The 17,002-nt window shown below is 44.5% G+C and overlaps 1 protein-coding gene across 5 annotated transcripts in view; it reads left to right on the top strand.

Annotated features, from left to right (window-relative positions):
- Positions 1-17,002, top strand: part of LOC133350372 (epidermal growth factor receptor kinase substrate 8-like) — a 38,857-nt gene that overhangs the window by 8,157 nt on the left and 13,698 nt on the right. For 2 of the 5 annotated variants that reach the window (XM_061564684.1, XM_061564685.1), the window contains exons 4-12: positions 435-596; positions 4,018-4,167; positions 6,351-6,433; positions 6,681-6,877; positions 10,164-10,243; positions 10,461-10,524; positions 11,692-11,780; positions 14,521-14,595; positions 15,946-16,094. In XM_061564684.1, coding sequence (XP_061420668.1) covers positions 435-596; positions 4,018-4,167; positions 6,351-6,433; positions 6,681-6,877; positions 10,164-10,243; positions 10,461-10,524; positions 11,692-11,780; positions 14,521-14,595; positions 15,946-16,094 — 1,049 coding nt within the window. Of the gene's footprint in view, positions 1-409; positions 597-4,017; positions 4,203-6,350; positions 6,434-6,680; positions 6,878-10,163; positions 10,244-10,460; positions 10,525-11,691; positions 11,781-14,520; positions 14,596-15,945; positions 16,095-17,002 lie in introns of those variants that run through there. The other 3 variants (XM_061564686.1, XM_061564688.1, XM_061564689.1) reach the window with 3 other exon arrangements.

Here is a 17,002-nt window from a genome sequence, read left to right as displayed (position 1 = left end):
GGAAGGTATTCTCATAGGGAATCGTGCAACTTGGGGGAGATCGATCCACTGACGGAATGAGCGTCTGCGCTCACTCTCCATACCGCTTGTCTTTAAAGGTGAACCTCTGCGCTGAGCAAGCTGCCCTTAAACAAGAGCTCCTCCTGAAGCAGAAGCCTTCAGGGGCTGGCTACGGACAATCACAAAATGTTCAGGGTGGTGCTGATTTGCAACGTACAATTTTAACATTGGGACGCCAGAGGCATCCAAGAGTTAATGGCAATAAAGTTTGCTCGTTCATTATTGAGTCGTGACCCTCTACCTAGCTTGTGTAAAGCAGCATTTTGTCCAGTGGCATCTGCTTTTGCATAACAATGTTGAGGGCAGGATATGCTTAACAAATGTTTTATAAAATGACATTTTCCCCAAGCCTTTTCCTTCTTTAATATCGCTAGCATCTGACGACGATGGTGATGGATAAGAAGGTGGGTGTAGCATCTATAGAAGACGGCATGACTAAACTGAAACATCTTGAAAACAATGGAAAGATCTGGATCCAAGACATGCTTCTACAGGTGGACAAAAATGCAGTCTACCTGATCGACTTGGAATGCAAGGTACCCCCAACGTTTGCAAAACTCCTTCGGTAACTGGAGGCTTAATCGGACACGTGCAATTTGATATCTCAAGCAAGCTCATTTGAGTATACTAGATAAAACTTATTTGCATGTTAAGATTGTCTGCATGAACAGTAATATTCAGCTTCACTGACCTAAGATCTATGATCGGAGGAATAATGACAAATGATGTCTATAAAATGGAATGCACAGCAAATCTGTGGCAAACCAGACCCTGGAAAGCCAGAGTTTGTGTTTCCAGGGCATTGCTGCAGCTCCCTTACATCCATGTCTTCGTGCTCGTATGGGAATTCTGCTCACTAGCAGTGCCTTTTCCTCTGAAGTTTTTATTTGTACTCACTGTTAGTGTTTTACTTTTCTTTGAGGACACGATTTCGTTTACGACTTGGGGGGGAACACGCTGTAATGTTGAGTGCAGTACTTACCACCCCAACAGTACACAACACAGTACTGTGGTGTTCATGACCTCAGCACATTTGATAATATTTACAGAAGCATGATTTATAAAGTTAACTCTAGATGTGTGCGTGGGTAATGTTGGGAATAATGTAGAGTGTTGTTTGTGATATCTTACGTGGATATTTCTGTGGCAGTTTAGCCAGACTTGTCAGCTAAGCTGGACCAATGCTCACCCTTATGAGTCCAGCTCAGCGTGGTGTTACTGCAAATCTAATGATTTAACCTTTTGTAGCATTTATGTTTGAGTTATTTTCAAATAATTTCTATAAAACTCTCGCTAAAGATTGTTTTTGCACACGTAAAAAAAACCGATAGGTCCTGTACTTTGTATACCGAACTACAGAACTGGAGTCGAATAATTAAAATGTTGTCAATATTACCAGTGATCTTTCCCCTTCAGAAGAAGGATTCAGTTTAAATTAAACTGACGTAACTTGTAAACGTAGAATATTTCCAGAGGGAACAAAAAAATGTCAAGTGACAAAAAAACAATAATTGCAAATGTAACTCAGAAACTAGAATTAGCCCAAACTGAAACGGTCTGAAATGTCCACCGAACCACACTTTTTTTAATTCATCGTACGTGAAAAAAATAATCTATACCAGCGAAGGAGGAGTCCATCAGGCGCTGCGGCGATCCACGGCGGTGAACCTCCACGGGCTCCAGGGCCCACCAGACAGCTGTGGACGACAACTCTCGAGATGATTTTAGCTCTGTCATGCCCAAGCATGTTTTGTCTAAATGAGGGAAGCTCATAGGGCGGAGTTTGACTTTTATATGTGGGGGGGGGGGGGGCAGGGATTTGCTTTGTCCCTCACATTAGGACTTGTGGGTGCATATAAATAATGTATCTTTTAATCTTAATTGTAAAGGACTGAGAATAAATTAATAAAGGTGTCATGGTTTGGCAGGTACTTTGCCCCCCCCCACCCCGTGTCCCACCCCCTACCGCGGGGAAGCTACGTTAGATGTTGACGCTACGTTATTTATGGAACTAGATTCCACTCCTTCGACGTACCAAGTGTTTGTTCTCCTGTCCTGCCACAATGTACTGAACTTTGCATTGGGAGGCTGATTTATGAAAATAATACATAAAGAGGTGGCTAAACATCGTATCATATTTGCTGCAGATTAACATAATTCTAATGGCGATATCTATTTTGTTATCCTTCCCCCGCACCTCCGAATAGCACGGTGCGAAAGGAGTCCAACATAATACAGAAAAGTTATTTTTTTAAATCCATGAATTCTTAGTGGGGAAGTTTTATTTGCCATCAGCCGTAACCAATGGCGGAGCCAGTGGGGGGGGGGGGGCAGTAGTCCCCCCCAATGTTCCGATCGAAATCCCTAATTTCGATCGGATCATTGGGGTATATTAGTAATAAATCAACATTTGCCGACCCCCACTGCCACTGTGTAGCATATTATTACGTGCCAAGGACTCTGAGATGATAGGACAATAGTCTGAGTCCACAATTGGCAATAAGTAGTTGTAAGTGACTCACAGAATTGTGCGCAGTTGCGTATACAGTACACGACTTCCCTGAAGGCATTCACCTTCAGCGAGCGCGATGCCGATCACACACGGTTCGAATTCGACCCTCGATCGATGGCTGCGCCATCACCGTACACGCGTCGAATAAAAAGCAAGGGACAAGTCCTTACTTACTAACAACTCCTATAATTTTCCATTGTTGGAGGGGTTGCCCCCTACCTGAAAATACTGGCTCCACCATTGGCCATAACGACAATCGTCGTTTGCCTTTGGTAGCATTCTGATTTGCTCTGCGATGCACAACAATATTTAGTGATCAACCCATGGATCACTGCTGTTCAATACCAAAACGCATTCCGGTCGACATCCAACTCTGTGCAGGAGGCCTGCGGTCGCACAGCTTGAGTGGACTGATAGTGTTTCATATTGTTTTTCCTAAATGTGAAAAGAAATATACTGATACGTTATGCAATGTAAGATGACCCTCGTTTTAAAAGACCAAAACTGAAATTAACATGATTAGAATTTTTTTTTTTGTAATAATGATACATATTTACTCAAATTGTGATATTAGAATATTTTTTTAAATAATTATGTCGGGTATTAAAGTAAAAATAAATCTTCCAAAGAAACAAAGCGATTTCCCAATATTAGTAGATTTATATACAGTTTTAATATCTCTATCTACAGTTTCTATTTCATTGTTTTATATGTTTGGAACTTTATCTATAACTAAATGATAGAATGAAAAATCGGTTGACAGTTCTTGTTGTACATCGAGTTGGCATGGCCCAGGGATAGCGTCATCTCCACTTGGCGCAAAGGTTCACGGTTTGATGCGAGCAGCCGCTATATTTAGTTCCTGCAGATGTCTTAACGACAACAACATGGACCGTCTACTTCACAGTGGATGTTACAGATCCCACGATGTAAATAGTTTGTGCCAGGGTCATGGTTCAAATTTTGCCAAATTAGTAAATTGGGTTTACTCATAAGCAATCATCGCACTCTGCTGGCAGACTGATGCCTGTTTGCAAGCCAAGTGCTGAGTCACCTTGTGACCGCACAGGGACAGCTGCCAGTGGGGGAGTGCCCTTTAACATGTTTACAATAAGATGTGGTGTATAAGTAAAGCACTCTGAGATTCCCCAGCGAAAAGGGCGCAATATCAATAACCAAAAAAAAAATCTCAACACATTCGTGAATACCACTTTGGACTGAAAAGGATGTGTATACAATTGTCAACGTTTTTACAAATGGACCATCTTCATAGAAGAGAGACAGAGGGGATAATACGAGTTCGAGACTTCACTTTACACCATGGGGCCTGATAAAATATACTTTTAAAACCGTCATCAAACAAATAATTGTCATTCATCGTTGGAATTTTGCTGCCATTCACTTTTGCAATGTGTCTCTTTCACGCGAACAATAATTGCGCGCAGGAAGAGCTCAACAAATACCCAATGGGGTTGATTCAGGTGTGCACGTCGTTCATGGAAGAGCCGCCGTACGTGTCGGTGCTGGCCCTGGTGTGTTGGAACGAACAGCAGCGCAAGAACAACCTGCACCTGTTCCACTGCGAAGTCATCAAGGCGAGACTTTCCCACAGCAGCGCCACGATTGGACAGTAAAGCTGCCACACACCACACTCCTCTGGCTGAGATGTCCCCTTTCGCATTGTGCCACTCAAGTGTCTGCCTCTCCGTCACGTGTCCTCTCTCTTGCGCGCACGCACACACACGCGCGCCTTACCCATTACATCTACAACTCTCTCTTGTTATCCTCTCTTCCAGGGGGGGTGGGGGTGTGGGCAAACAATAACAAGACGATCCATTTTTGTTCGAATTCGGTAAAAAAAAAGGTCAAGATTTCAAGAGCCTCAACACACTATGGGAAGTGCCGGATTATCCTAGTAGCAAAAGTAGCTACATATGCTACGGGACCCGCACTTTAAATGCTTTCAAGCCATCAATTCCGGTTCAGTGATTCTGCACTTGCTCTATTACTATAGTACTATACCGCCTTCAACTTTTATGAACGACTGGGTGTTTAAGGTTAGCGATTTATCGTATTATCTGGCCGTATAGAAAATGAAAACATACAATTACTTTACTATGCAAGTAAAAAATGTGTGTTTTAATATTTACGTGCTTTTTATATTTAGGGCCCCTTTATAACATATGCTATACAGGCACTATCTTAATCCGGCACTGACTGTGGGTGAATATGAGACGGTGGTGGTCCTTAATAAATAACTATCTCGAAGCAGTTCATTAAAGAGCCACACACGGCTCCGGAGCCGCAGCTTGCCGACCCCTGCTCTAATTCCAAACTCTCCAGCCGCTCACGCTATTGTGCCATGACGTTCGTAGCATCCTCCAGCACCAACGGCCAATGTGTTGTATATACACTGCCGGATGAACGCCTCGTGATGGCCATTATCCATCTCGACTCGAGCCGATTTCGTTCCTCCGTCTCCGTGGTGGCCGTAGCCCTCGCACGCGTTTGCTCTCTTGCCTGCCGCTGCATCACCGTCAGTCACCTTATATTCGAGCGACGTGTCCTGCCCAAGCATGCACTCACTTTTATAACAGTCAATACGATGTTATCTAGTTTGCGTTTGTTCTCCGATCCACGTGTCCTTCTTGTTGTTTCTCGTTGAAACTCTCTCAGCATTATTCGTGCACCGTTTATTCTGTGTTCATTTTTGTGTGCCAGTATTCATGTGTCTGATCCTCTGTATTTCAATGGCATTATTCTCTAATTTAAAACGCAAATTTTTGGGCTGCTTTTCATAATCAAACGCAGTTTTCCAATGGCACTCCCCGCTTGTTCCCTCCTTTCTCATAATCATCTTGATCCCGGTTCTTCCCTGCTCGACAATTGCCCCAAGATATCCGCAACTCCATCGAGCGAATAACACCGTGCTGGCTGAGGCCGTGCGGATGGTTCGCCATCGAAGCGAGGTCACAATTCGCACCCTCGCGCCAATTGTAATGACGGCCACCATGGATTTTAAAATACAGTCGCCTCGCGTTTTACGCGCGTTAGCGTGACGCGATTTTGTAAATCGCGCGTTAAATGAACGCGCCCTTATTTTTGCTCTGCGCGCACTATCATTGAGATAGCGCGCTCCTCCAGCACGTTGGCCACGGTGCACGGAACTTGCTTGCGAGCTGATCGTTAGTCAGAGGGGGTTAGGGGGGGCAGGAAAGTAGAGTAGCGATGCTGGCTGAGGTGCAGCAGGGAGTACTGTCAACAACCACCACAACAGGGGCAGCAGCATCACGAGGCGCATCCCTCCTCGCGCGCCACTCTCCACTCCTCCCCTCCACCAGCCCCACAGTATAGCCGCCACACTTAATCATCTGACTACGTGTGAAAACATATTTTTGTTTAACTCGATTATTTATTTATTTAAATAGGCTGTTACTCTCTTTAATACATGTTATGGTAGAATTGTAAATGTATGTTATTGTAACCCGTGAAATATATAGACGTAAGAGTGAGGTTCGATAGCATGCTCTCACTAACCACCACCATTTCCTTTATTTCTTATGGGAAAATGATGTTTTAATTTGCGCGGTTTTGAGTTACGTGCCGTTTTTCGAGAATGCAAAACCCGTGTAAAATGAGAGGCAGCTGTAATCGATTGTGTGAAGACTTGGCGAGCGCCACCGATTGGATCCTCTACGTCCACGCGTTAACGCGTAGGCAAGCGATTTTCCAATGCACGAACTAACCCACGAACACCTTTTATCGCTTGTTGCTGCAGGCGGATTTGATCCGGAGTGACATCGAGAGTGCGATCACTGACAGGTTGTGTGGAAACGTGAAGAAGCGACCAGAAACTCTACGGTAAAGCCAAGATTTTACTCGCATTGTTGCATGAGCAAAACACAAGTCCTTCATGAATGAAAATCATGATCCTTACCATGAATGCCTTAGAGCAATGAGAATATACAGCTCGCAAATATAAATATATGTGTTAGTAACGGTAAAATTAAATCCACGAACGCCAGACATATTTTGTTTTTAAACACTTCTTTGATGGAAGTCACACTGTGTGTTTCTCTTAAATGTTTGTCTCCTCGTCCTCCTTCAGGAAGAATGCAGAGAAGCTGAACCACGTGGAGCCCTCAGGAAACTCGGAGAACAACGAAAAAATGGTGCCAGAGATAGCAGCAGCCTGTAAACAGCCTGGGATTGAAGACATGAACATACCTCAGTTGCCAGGAACACCATCCCAGAGTGAAAAGAAAAGTCGTATTGCTGCATGGACGGCCAGCGTAGCCAACCGAGGTATTGTTTTTCACACACGAAGCTAACAGTCCCCCATGCCCCCTCCATAAGGCTTTTAACAGAATATTGGGGCAAGTGCTGTTCGTGAGTAGCAGCACCTATGAAGGCCGGCAGGCACACGAAGGGGTGGGTGGCCAGCACCACGCCTCACCGTCTTTGTTTCCCCAGTGGCAATGTTTACTACACCGCACCAGGCAATCATTTGAGGCCGAGTGACCGAGGGGAGGTCCAGGACCAGTTCAAATATTCGTCACTGGTGTTGGCCGTGAGCAGGAATCGAACGCGGGTCATCGGGTTCATAGCGCAGCGTGCTAACAACTGCGCCACCGCGCACACACACATGCACAGAGTCACAGACCAATTTTGTAATTGAAATACTTTCACGAATAATTATTGAATAGAATACAAATACGCGTCTCTTATCGCTGAAGCCAAGGTTGTTCTGCTGTTAGAGTCATCCATGAATGTGCATATGATGAAAATGTGCACGGCTGAACAGGGACACTGCATTTTATAAGTGGAAGAAATAATTTTGGTTATTCATGATCACACTCTCAATGCAAAACATGCGCGTGGCCCCGAGTGTGCATCGGCGTAGTCACCTGCTGACGAGTGGATGATGTTGGAGCGGTGACTTGGTCTAGCTGTAGCACGTTCGCCGCTCGTTGCAGAGCTTCACGGGCCAAATTTATGCGAATGCTGCGGAGTTGAGAATACAATTCGTATTTTAACAACATAAAAATTACCTTTATGTTCGCTTGAAATGCGATTAGCTGGAAACATTCTCTATGTTGCATCCAAAGGGGTTCAAAGAGGCAATTGTTTCACCCGAGGAGCAGATTACAGGTTCTGAAGCTACCTGGAACATTTGAGAAGAATGTACACACAGATAATGAAACGGACGGTGTTGAATAGCAACATGAATGGTGCTTTAGGTGAATCCCACCCGATTAAAATGTCCAGCGACTGGTTGCAAAGCACATTGATGATGGGTATTACATTTTTTAAAGTGATTGAAACCAGTTCTAAATATTGACCCAGCAATAACTGGGAGAGAGATATTTATTTACATGCAGGATCTTTGTTTGGCCACTGAAGAAAATATGTGGATTTTGTTATCCGGTGGCAAAGCGAGAACATTGGTGTTTGAACAGAGAGGCAGTGTGTATTGGTTTTGAATTACAAGGATAATAATTTGATTAAAAGGCTGCTGTAAGGAGTGCTCAAGACTGAGAACGGAGAGCAAATGCAATACTGGCTGGACTGTGAGCTTCTCGACTGGAAATACGACGTAAGAGATGCATTGCATGCTGTACATATCATAGATTTAGAATAGAGCCGTGTTCATTTAGCCATTGACTTGATAGCGATGGTGGTAAATAGTTTACAACATTACAAGCAGTGTGCAAACATCACGAATATTTTTTTCATGAAATTGTCACAAAGCTCGTTGAACTGCTCAGTCAATCTGTTTCTTATCCGTTTGCCTGGATGAATCACAACTTCTGTGTCTATGTCCAGATTAGTCAGCCAGGAAATGTCTTCAGTAACTGTGTGGTGGATCGCTTCAATGCATCTGTTGAATGTTTTGAGTTCTCAGTTTTTGTACTCTGCATTCTATGATGTGGCTGGCGTTCATGTGATGGCATGCTGGGCTTTATTTAATTTTCGACGTGTAAAAGTACCACTGATAAGCCTCCATTGTGGCGTTTAAGACTCCATTGTGGCGTTTAAGATGCTATCCAGTTGTTTAGTGTTCAAATCGTCTGGATAGTAAGATACGTTTTTAATTGTATTTCGCCAGCTCAGGCCCACTGAGCTGTAAAGCTCTTTTTTCAGAAACGACCTTGCTACAAATGATAGCTCAATGAAGTGGCTTATCATGTGGAAATGTATAGCAGCCAAATACTGGAAACGCATGCTTCTAAATATGGAGGGAAAAATTCCATGCGTCCACAGGGATAATACGCAAACTCACAATATGCATACGCTTAGGTTCTTTCGGTAAGGTCACGTATGGAGAAAAATAAAGTAAAATAAAAAATAATATATCACGACGTTTCGATCGCGACACAAGCGGTCGTTTTCAGGCGGAAAAATAAAATCCAGCAGTGGAACTACTGAACCAGCGAGAGAGCTGTTACAACAAGGTTATATATGTGGTGAAGGGCAAGCAAGCAGGGTCTGAGCTGGAAAGGAATTCCATCCCCGAACGCAAGCATGTCAGTTGTTAATGGGGGAGATTAGGGAGAGAGAGATTAGGGACAGAGATTAGCATGAAATGAGCTTCCGTCGCCGCACAAGAGCACCGTCCCCGCATATGCGCACAACAGCAGTGTTAATGGGAGATTAGCACTATGTTGATGGGAGAGATTAGGCAGAGAGATTAGGGGGATTAGCAAGTTAATGTCATGTCTATGTATAACACAAGCTGCGGCGCTGCCAACTGCGCTGTGAGAGGCAAGCGCGCCCACGCAAGAGAACCACCGCAACGGTGGTCGCGCCAGTGAGACACACAGCCCATCACACAGCCAGAACCATCGGTACATCGAGGCTAAGGGAGCAGAAGTGGCCATGTTAGTGAGACCCCAGCCCGTTAATGCAGAGGCACCTAACCGGGCAATACAACTCAGAGAGTCGGAGATAACAGCCAAACGGCAGGGAAGAATGGAAGCACAACAGCAAGTTACGACTTTGCTTGGTTAATAACGTCCTTCCAATGATTGCTCAGCTTATACCCATCTTATCGGTTGAAATTGTCTCCGTGTTTATATATCTGGATGGCTTCATGGACAAATCAAATATACAGGCGTCAGAGTCGGGATAGAACTCAAGATCTCCTGCGTACCAGGCGAGGGAGATAAAATCTCGCCACCACGGCGCCCCTTAGCCAAGCAATAGCAACACCTTGGCTAAGGCAGTCAAATAATATCTCTCTATATTAGGAATTCAATCATTATCCTAATTAAATTTCAGATTCCACTTGTGTGAAAACTGTGGACATTGTGGTATTTTAAATCAGTTTCATTACAAATAATTGTCATTTAAGTAATGTATTTTTATGTCAGTTCCATTACAGATTATTTTCATGTAAGTCATGAATCAATAATTCAGCTCATATAACAGTGACTGAAATGCATCAATGTGTAGAAGAGGTTTGCGACATGACAATGGCTCAAAACTATTCGGAATGCCTCACTGCCTTCGAAATGTCATTTGCATGAATGTAGCATAAACATGCGGAGAATGGCATTCACTAAATGTACAAAATCTGTATGTCCCACAGAGTTCGACCTGACAAGTGGCTCATCCATGGAAGCAGAGGACAACCAGGACATAGACGCCAGGAAAAGGGAGCGCGATATGGTACACGTGACGTGCTGAGCCACCGCAGTGAAGATCTGATATAATTTTGTTGTCAGCTTGGCATCTTTATATTTTATGTAAAGTTACATTAACTTGCTTGAATTTTGATTACGCACTTAGCTAAGTATATTTTTTTTCGCAAAAACAATATTTTAGAGATATTTTAAGAGATGCTGGCGTCAGTGATTTCAGATTAATTTTGTTTTGTATTTTTCAGGATATATTAACACAACTAATGGAAGAAATGCAAATTTTCGTGTCGAAACTGGACAAAGATGCAGGTGCTGTGTTTTTGTTGTGTTAATCACTGTGACTACTCTAAGATAAACTATTTTTATTTGATACTCTTTGGTTCTTTCGGTAAAGTCACGTAGATTTTTTTTAGACGTGATTTGGCCACAAATGATAGTTCAGCGAAGTGGGCTTATCATGTGGAAATGTGTTTATAAAAGTGGAGGGAAAAAAACCCAGGTCCCGGAGGAAAATCCACATGATCACGGGGAGAACATGCAAACTCCAAATATACAGGAGGCATCGGGGTCAGGATCAAACCCACGACCCCCTGTATACCAGGCGAGGTAGTTAACATCTCGCCACTGTGGCGCCAGTGGTAGTACTCAACAAGTGTTTTATACTTCAATTATAATCATACACAGGTTGAAGCTTGAAATGGGAATTACAAGATGGAACCAGGCTCTTATAACAGAAAATAGACGACACTGTATGCACTCGCAAATGGTGGAACGTCTTCCAACAACTAAACTATGTCGTGTTATTGTTGCTATAGTTTATAAATGTTAGCGATGGAGTGATTAATATATACATGTGCATAAACAACATTTCTTTGACTCATGATATTACCATGATTATGTTGTTCCATAGACTATATGCCAGTGCTAGGCTATGCATACTTTGCGTTTTTACTGTATACAGGGACTCCTCTACTTACGAACGAGTTAAGTTCCAGAGGTCTAAACTAGATTCGAAGCTTTTGTGACTGCAAGAATTCCAGAGGTTTGTTCGTAAGTCGATTTGTTAGTAAGTCCAACTTTACTCCTGTTGATTCCAAACATGTTGTACGGCATGTTCACTAAACACAGGGAATGGCTTTAAAAGTTGTATAATCTCCTGCATATGTAGATGCCACCGCCACCATCTATTGATCGGTGGTTGAACTTACAATTCTCGGTCCGAACAGGCAACTGGACATACGGACAGGTTTGTTCATATCTCTGAAATGTCGTAAGTCAAGTGTTCATAAGTAGCGGAGTCCCTGTACATGTCAGTACAGCACAGTGTTGTACAACTGCAAAACATATGGCAATGGCCCTTTGTATGCATGCTGACCTTCTTTCGCATCGTACATAGCCAACCCTGCAAATAGTATAATGCTACTGTAATCATTGTTGTTCTTATTAAAGTGAGTACCTGATGATATTTCTCTGCAGACACTGGTCCTACTGCGAACAGCGATCTGCCTTCCCAGGAGGAGTTTTTTGACATCTTTCAAAAGTCTAAGCTCGCCCTCACACTCGTGGTAGGAAACACTGGTTCGATGTCATGCATATCACATGGCCCACGGCAGCGGGTCAATCTTGACTTTTGCAAATAAAATGAGAAATGTCGTAAAAATTATCGAGTAGACTTTTCTTTCATATTCTACAGTTCTCCTTGTTATTCGCGAGGGATACGTTCCGAAGATGCTCGGGAATTGCAAATTTCGCGGATGATACTGGCCTATGAAACCCTATCTTTTATCTCATCATTATATCTCATCACTTTATTTAATAACTTCTCGCATCACATTCTCTCTCATCACTTTGTCTCATCAGTTCCTTTATTATTAAATCCTTTATATTAAGTTCACTTGCTTGCTTGTTTGCTTGCGCGCTTGCTTGCGTGCTTGCGCGCTTACGACCGTGCAAATCTTACGGTCGGTTTTTTAACCCACTTCCCGTGATCCAATCGAGCTGACATTTTCTACACAGACTCGTTGTGCGTGACAATTAATTTTCGTGAATTTTTTTTCTCCAAAATTTTACACTTTTTAGGAATTTGTTTTTATATTTAATTACCAGTTTCTTAATGGTGCCAGGCAATCATCTGACCCATAGGTGGCAGCCATCTCAAGCCAGAGGACGAGAGGAGTCTAGCCGCCACGCATATAAAGGATTTATAGTGAAAAACTTAGTTTTTACGGGTTAATTTTTTCTCTCTCGATGCAGTCGTGTAGAGTTCCAGATGCGATTCGCAGATAGCCAAAATCGTGAACAGGACGTTCCTGAATAACGAGGGAATACTGCATAAAGCAGCTGTGGTGCATTCAATGAAGTAGAGCGTTCCGATGCGGTTTGCAATTGGACGATCTGGTGAGCCCAGAGCGTGTCGTAACAGGAGCTAACGGTCTGAGGAGTGGCCCTGCTGAACATTTGGTGTGCATTTAAAAATCCGGCCAAACGCAAAGTAAAAAAACTAAGGGGCAGGGAGGAAGCTTCTCAATAAACATGGAACCCATTCACTACCTCTGCTCCAGTGCGCATTGACTCTTAAGAGCATTCATGAGAGCATTTAGGCACTCTCCCTTTCCCACCCCATTTTTTTCTACAGAGGTATGAGAGCTTAGGAAGACACCAGGAGGTTGTAGAGTTTATTGAAACATGCAGTTTAGACAGGTTTGCATTGCATTCTAATCATTAATGTGTGGGTTGCGCTGGTATCAACCCACTTTCATATGCTCTGTTTTGTGTGTACCTGATATCATCTTGTTAATAAAATACTTTTGGGCAGAAAAATTCCCGTCAATTGGAGGCGCCGTAACTTCCTACGAATTCTCCGCTCGCGTACACAAGGCTCATTGGCTGAGTGGGAGCGTGACGTCACCCGCCCCTACTGGACATCGGCGAAAAAAAGATTTATAGCTCATCTGATTCCTCAAGTTTAAATAAATATTCTGATAATGCACCGCTTAATAATAGCTGAAGTCCACCTTGTTACGACAAAACAGAGCGCTTCTCCGCCCATTGAATGCACCCCCGAATTACTGCGTTTAATATTTTTTTGCGTTATGCTTGGCAAGAATGTGACCCACTGGGGTTAGCCATAGTCGCGTTGTGTATTTTTTGTGGTTGCATAGCTTGAGCAGCACAATATATAGTTCATGTCTTCAGGGATCAGACGGAAGAGTTTCCACGGCAAATTCATCCTGTTGCAACACTGATACTCTCTGTGTTCAACGCAGAGCCAGATGTGTTGACACAACAGCAAGTGAACTCATGAATATGTGTGTCTCGGTCTGTAGCTGATTGAAGAAGTTTTTCTTCCTAGGCAGTGTGCTTATGACTAACTACAATTGGGCAGCGGAGGTCTCACTCAGAATCAGTCGAGCAGCAGTATATTTTCATCAACTGCGTAATGATATATGGAAGCTACCTAGCCTTCCGCTCTATATGAAGCTCCGGGTCTTCTCGGCCATAGTTATGCCCTCCCTTCTCTATGCCTGAGAAATGTGGAACCATTTTAAGGAATATCCGCTCCAGTTTGAAACAGTCAGGCTGACCTGCCTACGATCCATCCTGGGGTTAATCAGACTGGATTGTGTGATGAGCTCACATATCCTTGAAAGATCTGGACACAGTCCGATTGGTGAACCCCTCCAGCAGGCAAGGCTGTGTGGCTGGGTCGTGTAGCCTGCATGCCTAGCCACTGCATGCCTAGCCACTGCATGCCTAGCCACTGCATGCTTAGCCACTGCATGCCTAGCCACTGCATGCCCAAACAGCCTCTGTTTGACTGGAGAGAGGAGGCAAACCGGGCATGGCATAGGCTAGAGAAGAGATGGACTGATGCCGTACGGAAATATGTAGAGCTGATTGGAATGGTGGTTATTGTTATCCGCGTGTCTGTGCCTCTGTGGGTGAGGTTGAGAGGAAGAGACGAGTCAGTGTGGCTGGGTAAACGTGGGCGATGCTGGGGATTCCAGCTCGCCATGTCCTGGTTGATCCTCCCAGAAATTTGGTATCCTTCGAGTACAATGGATCGATGCACTGCCCTGTGCTCCACACCACGTAGCCCCTCAGCCTATAACGTATTGGAGATGGTGGTTGCCCGCATCAGTACTCTCCAGGCCGAACCCTCTGCTTAGCTTCCGACAACTGTTGAGATCAGGCACATTCCAGGTGATTTATTAATTTAAAGTAAGTAATGTCACTGTATTCATTCGCATTGCATTGTCTAATGCGTGCATGACAGTAAGCGACGTTTCTCCGTGGTTGCTGCAGGCCAATCAAAAGAATCAACTCCAAAATCCGTCGGCCAAGGAGCTGGTTCACTCAATATTCACCAGCCTAGATAAGGTACGGTGATATTGTCCTTTGTCGCGGTGAGTCCCATCCATCCTCTGTCACTACGCATCATTCAAAGTAGGAGGATTGTCCGATTGATTGGCAACTCAAACAATTTTCCAGCCCACACTAAGGGATATGCGTTACGGGTGTTGTATTTAAAATGAATGTGCCAAAGGCAAGTTTGCGACACACCAACGTGTAACGCGAGCAATAAAGTGTAGTTGCCGTATGTTTCTATTTTACCGATGGAAGTGAGGACTGAATGTGTTTATGTCCAAACAAATTGCGTTTATGAAAACATTTCTGGGGAGGTTAATTTTATATTCCTGACGCCTTTCCACACCCTACCGTCATCACGCACATTTTTCCCCCGATGGCATAGATGTTTCCCTTGATATTATAGTTAAACCTCGTTCTGACAAGTATCGCAAACCCTCATCCACTTTACACCCTTCCCGGCAGTTGGAGACGCCTGCTTCGAACACGCACGGACGTTTAAAGTTTTCTACTTTTACGCACTGCTGGATAATGACCTCATGCCATTGCCATATTTCATGGTTTTTGCGATGGAATACTTCTGCTGCCTTCTGCGAGCTGATCTCATTGCTTCATGTCCCCGATGACCTTAACGCCTGCTCTTAACAAGTGCTCGTCGTTTGTATTTCAGTTCATGACAATGTTTCAACAAACACTCAATTTGGCATCCATCAATCAATACATACATAAGTTACATGGAATTTGCCGTCATGCATCCTGGACTACGCTTTTGGCTGAAAAATGTACAGCTTTGCATTACTCATAATGAAAACTAAACTAAACTTTTTATTTTACCAGGTAAGGCCCACTGAGCTATATAACAGCTCTTTTTAAGAAGCGACCTGTCCACAAATGATAGCTCAACGAAGTGGCTTATCATGTGGAAATTTATAGCAAACAATAATTTAAACGCAAGTTTCTAAATGTGGAGGGGAAAAATCAGAGGACCCAGAGAAAAATCCACACGACCACGGGGAAAGAGACACGCATACTCCAAATATACAGGCATGAGGGTCGGGATCGAACCCACGCCCTCCTGTATACCAGGCGAGGTAGTTAACATTGAAATGAGATTGGTTAGAATAGCAATATGGAGTGTACGTGGGTGCCAGGGCTTAATTACATTTATAACTGCATCGGGAACATGTGGTGCTGATTTCTGTTTGTCCCTTGCCAAAAGCTACCTCCCACCCCACTTCAACACTGCATCTCGTGGCCAACTAAACATGTACATGATATCATCTTTGAAAACCATGTTACATACATCCCGCAACGTGTCATCTTCCTTGAGCTGCATATTCGGTGCACATTGTCACCCCGCAGCTCGTGAAGCAAACGGGAGGTCCAGAGTTAGCGAGCAGCGTCATCAGCCCACTGCTCACTCAGGAGACGAGAGATCTGCTGGAGGATCACGTGACCGAGGCAGAACGATTGCTCTGGGTGTCCCTTGGCAATGCCTGGAAAGCGTCAAGGTAATTTTATCCAAGACAGAGCACAAACCATAACATTACACGAGCTTAAACACTCATTAAAGTTGCAACACAACGCGTTTTGCCATTTCAGATGAATTTAATGCGGCATGGGCTTTCGCGACCGATGTTACGATTTGCAATAGGTTTTCGGGTCAGATCGCGAGAGTGCAATGCGTGCCGTCAACCCAGTTGTACAGGGAGGAACAATGTTCCACACTGCCCACCAGGGATTATTTAGCTGTCTGTCTGTCTGACTGTCTGTCTGTCGTGCATAAATAAATATATAATACACACAGCTCTTTGATTGGTGGAGACCTTACAAACAGCTCTTTGATTGGTGGAGACCTACTGCCGGGTACGGAGAGGGGAGGTGCCTAAGGGAGGAGGGTCAGGGGAGGGGCCTAAGGAAGGGGGAAGTCAGGAGAGGGGCCTGAGGGGGGGGGGTGCAGGGGAGGGGCCTGAGGGGGGGTCAGCGGAGGGGCCTGAGGGAGGGGGGGGTCAGGGGAGGGGCCTAAGGATATGGGGGGGGGGTGCTCAGGGGAGGGGCCTAACAGAAGGGGGGGTCAGGGGAGGGGCCTAAGGGAAGGGGGGTCAGGGGAGGGGCCTGAGGATATGGGGGGGGGGTCAGGGGAGGGGCCTAAGGGAAAGGGGGTCAGGGGAGGGGCCTAAGGGGGGAGGGGCCTAAGGGAGGGGGGGGGCGATAGTTAAGGGGGCTGTCTGCCTGGCTACCTAAAGTCAAGTTATCTTTTATACATACAGGTAGGAACAACAGGTTCCACACTGCCCACCAGGGATTATTTGTCTGTCTGTCGTGCACGAATGCGCTGTCCAACCAAGTTCCTACCTGCCCACTCCGAAGGAACGTGTTTAAACGTTCTGGTTCGCTGTGCGACTTTGACTAGCGGTGC

Source organism: Lethenteron reissneri, chromosome 33 (assembly GCF_015708825.2).
Source record: "Lethenteron reissneri isolate LAM-NWPU_2019-01 chromosome 33, ASM1570882v1, whole genome shotgun sequence".
Taxonomy (NCBI): Eukaryota; Metazoa; Chordata; class Hyperoartia; order Petromyzontiformes; family Petromyzontidae; genus Lethenteron; species Lethenteron reissneri.
This window is presented reverse-complemented; position numbering and strand designations above follow the sequence as displayed.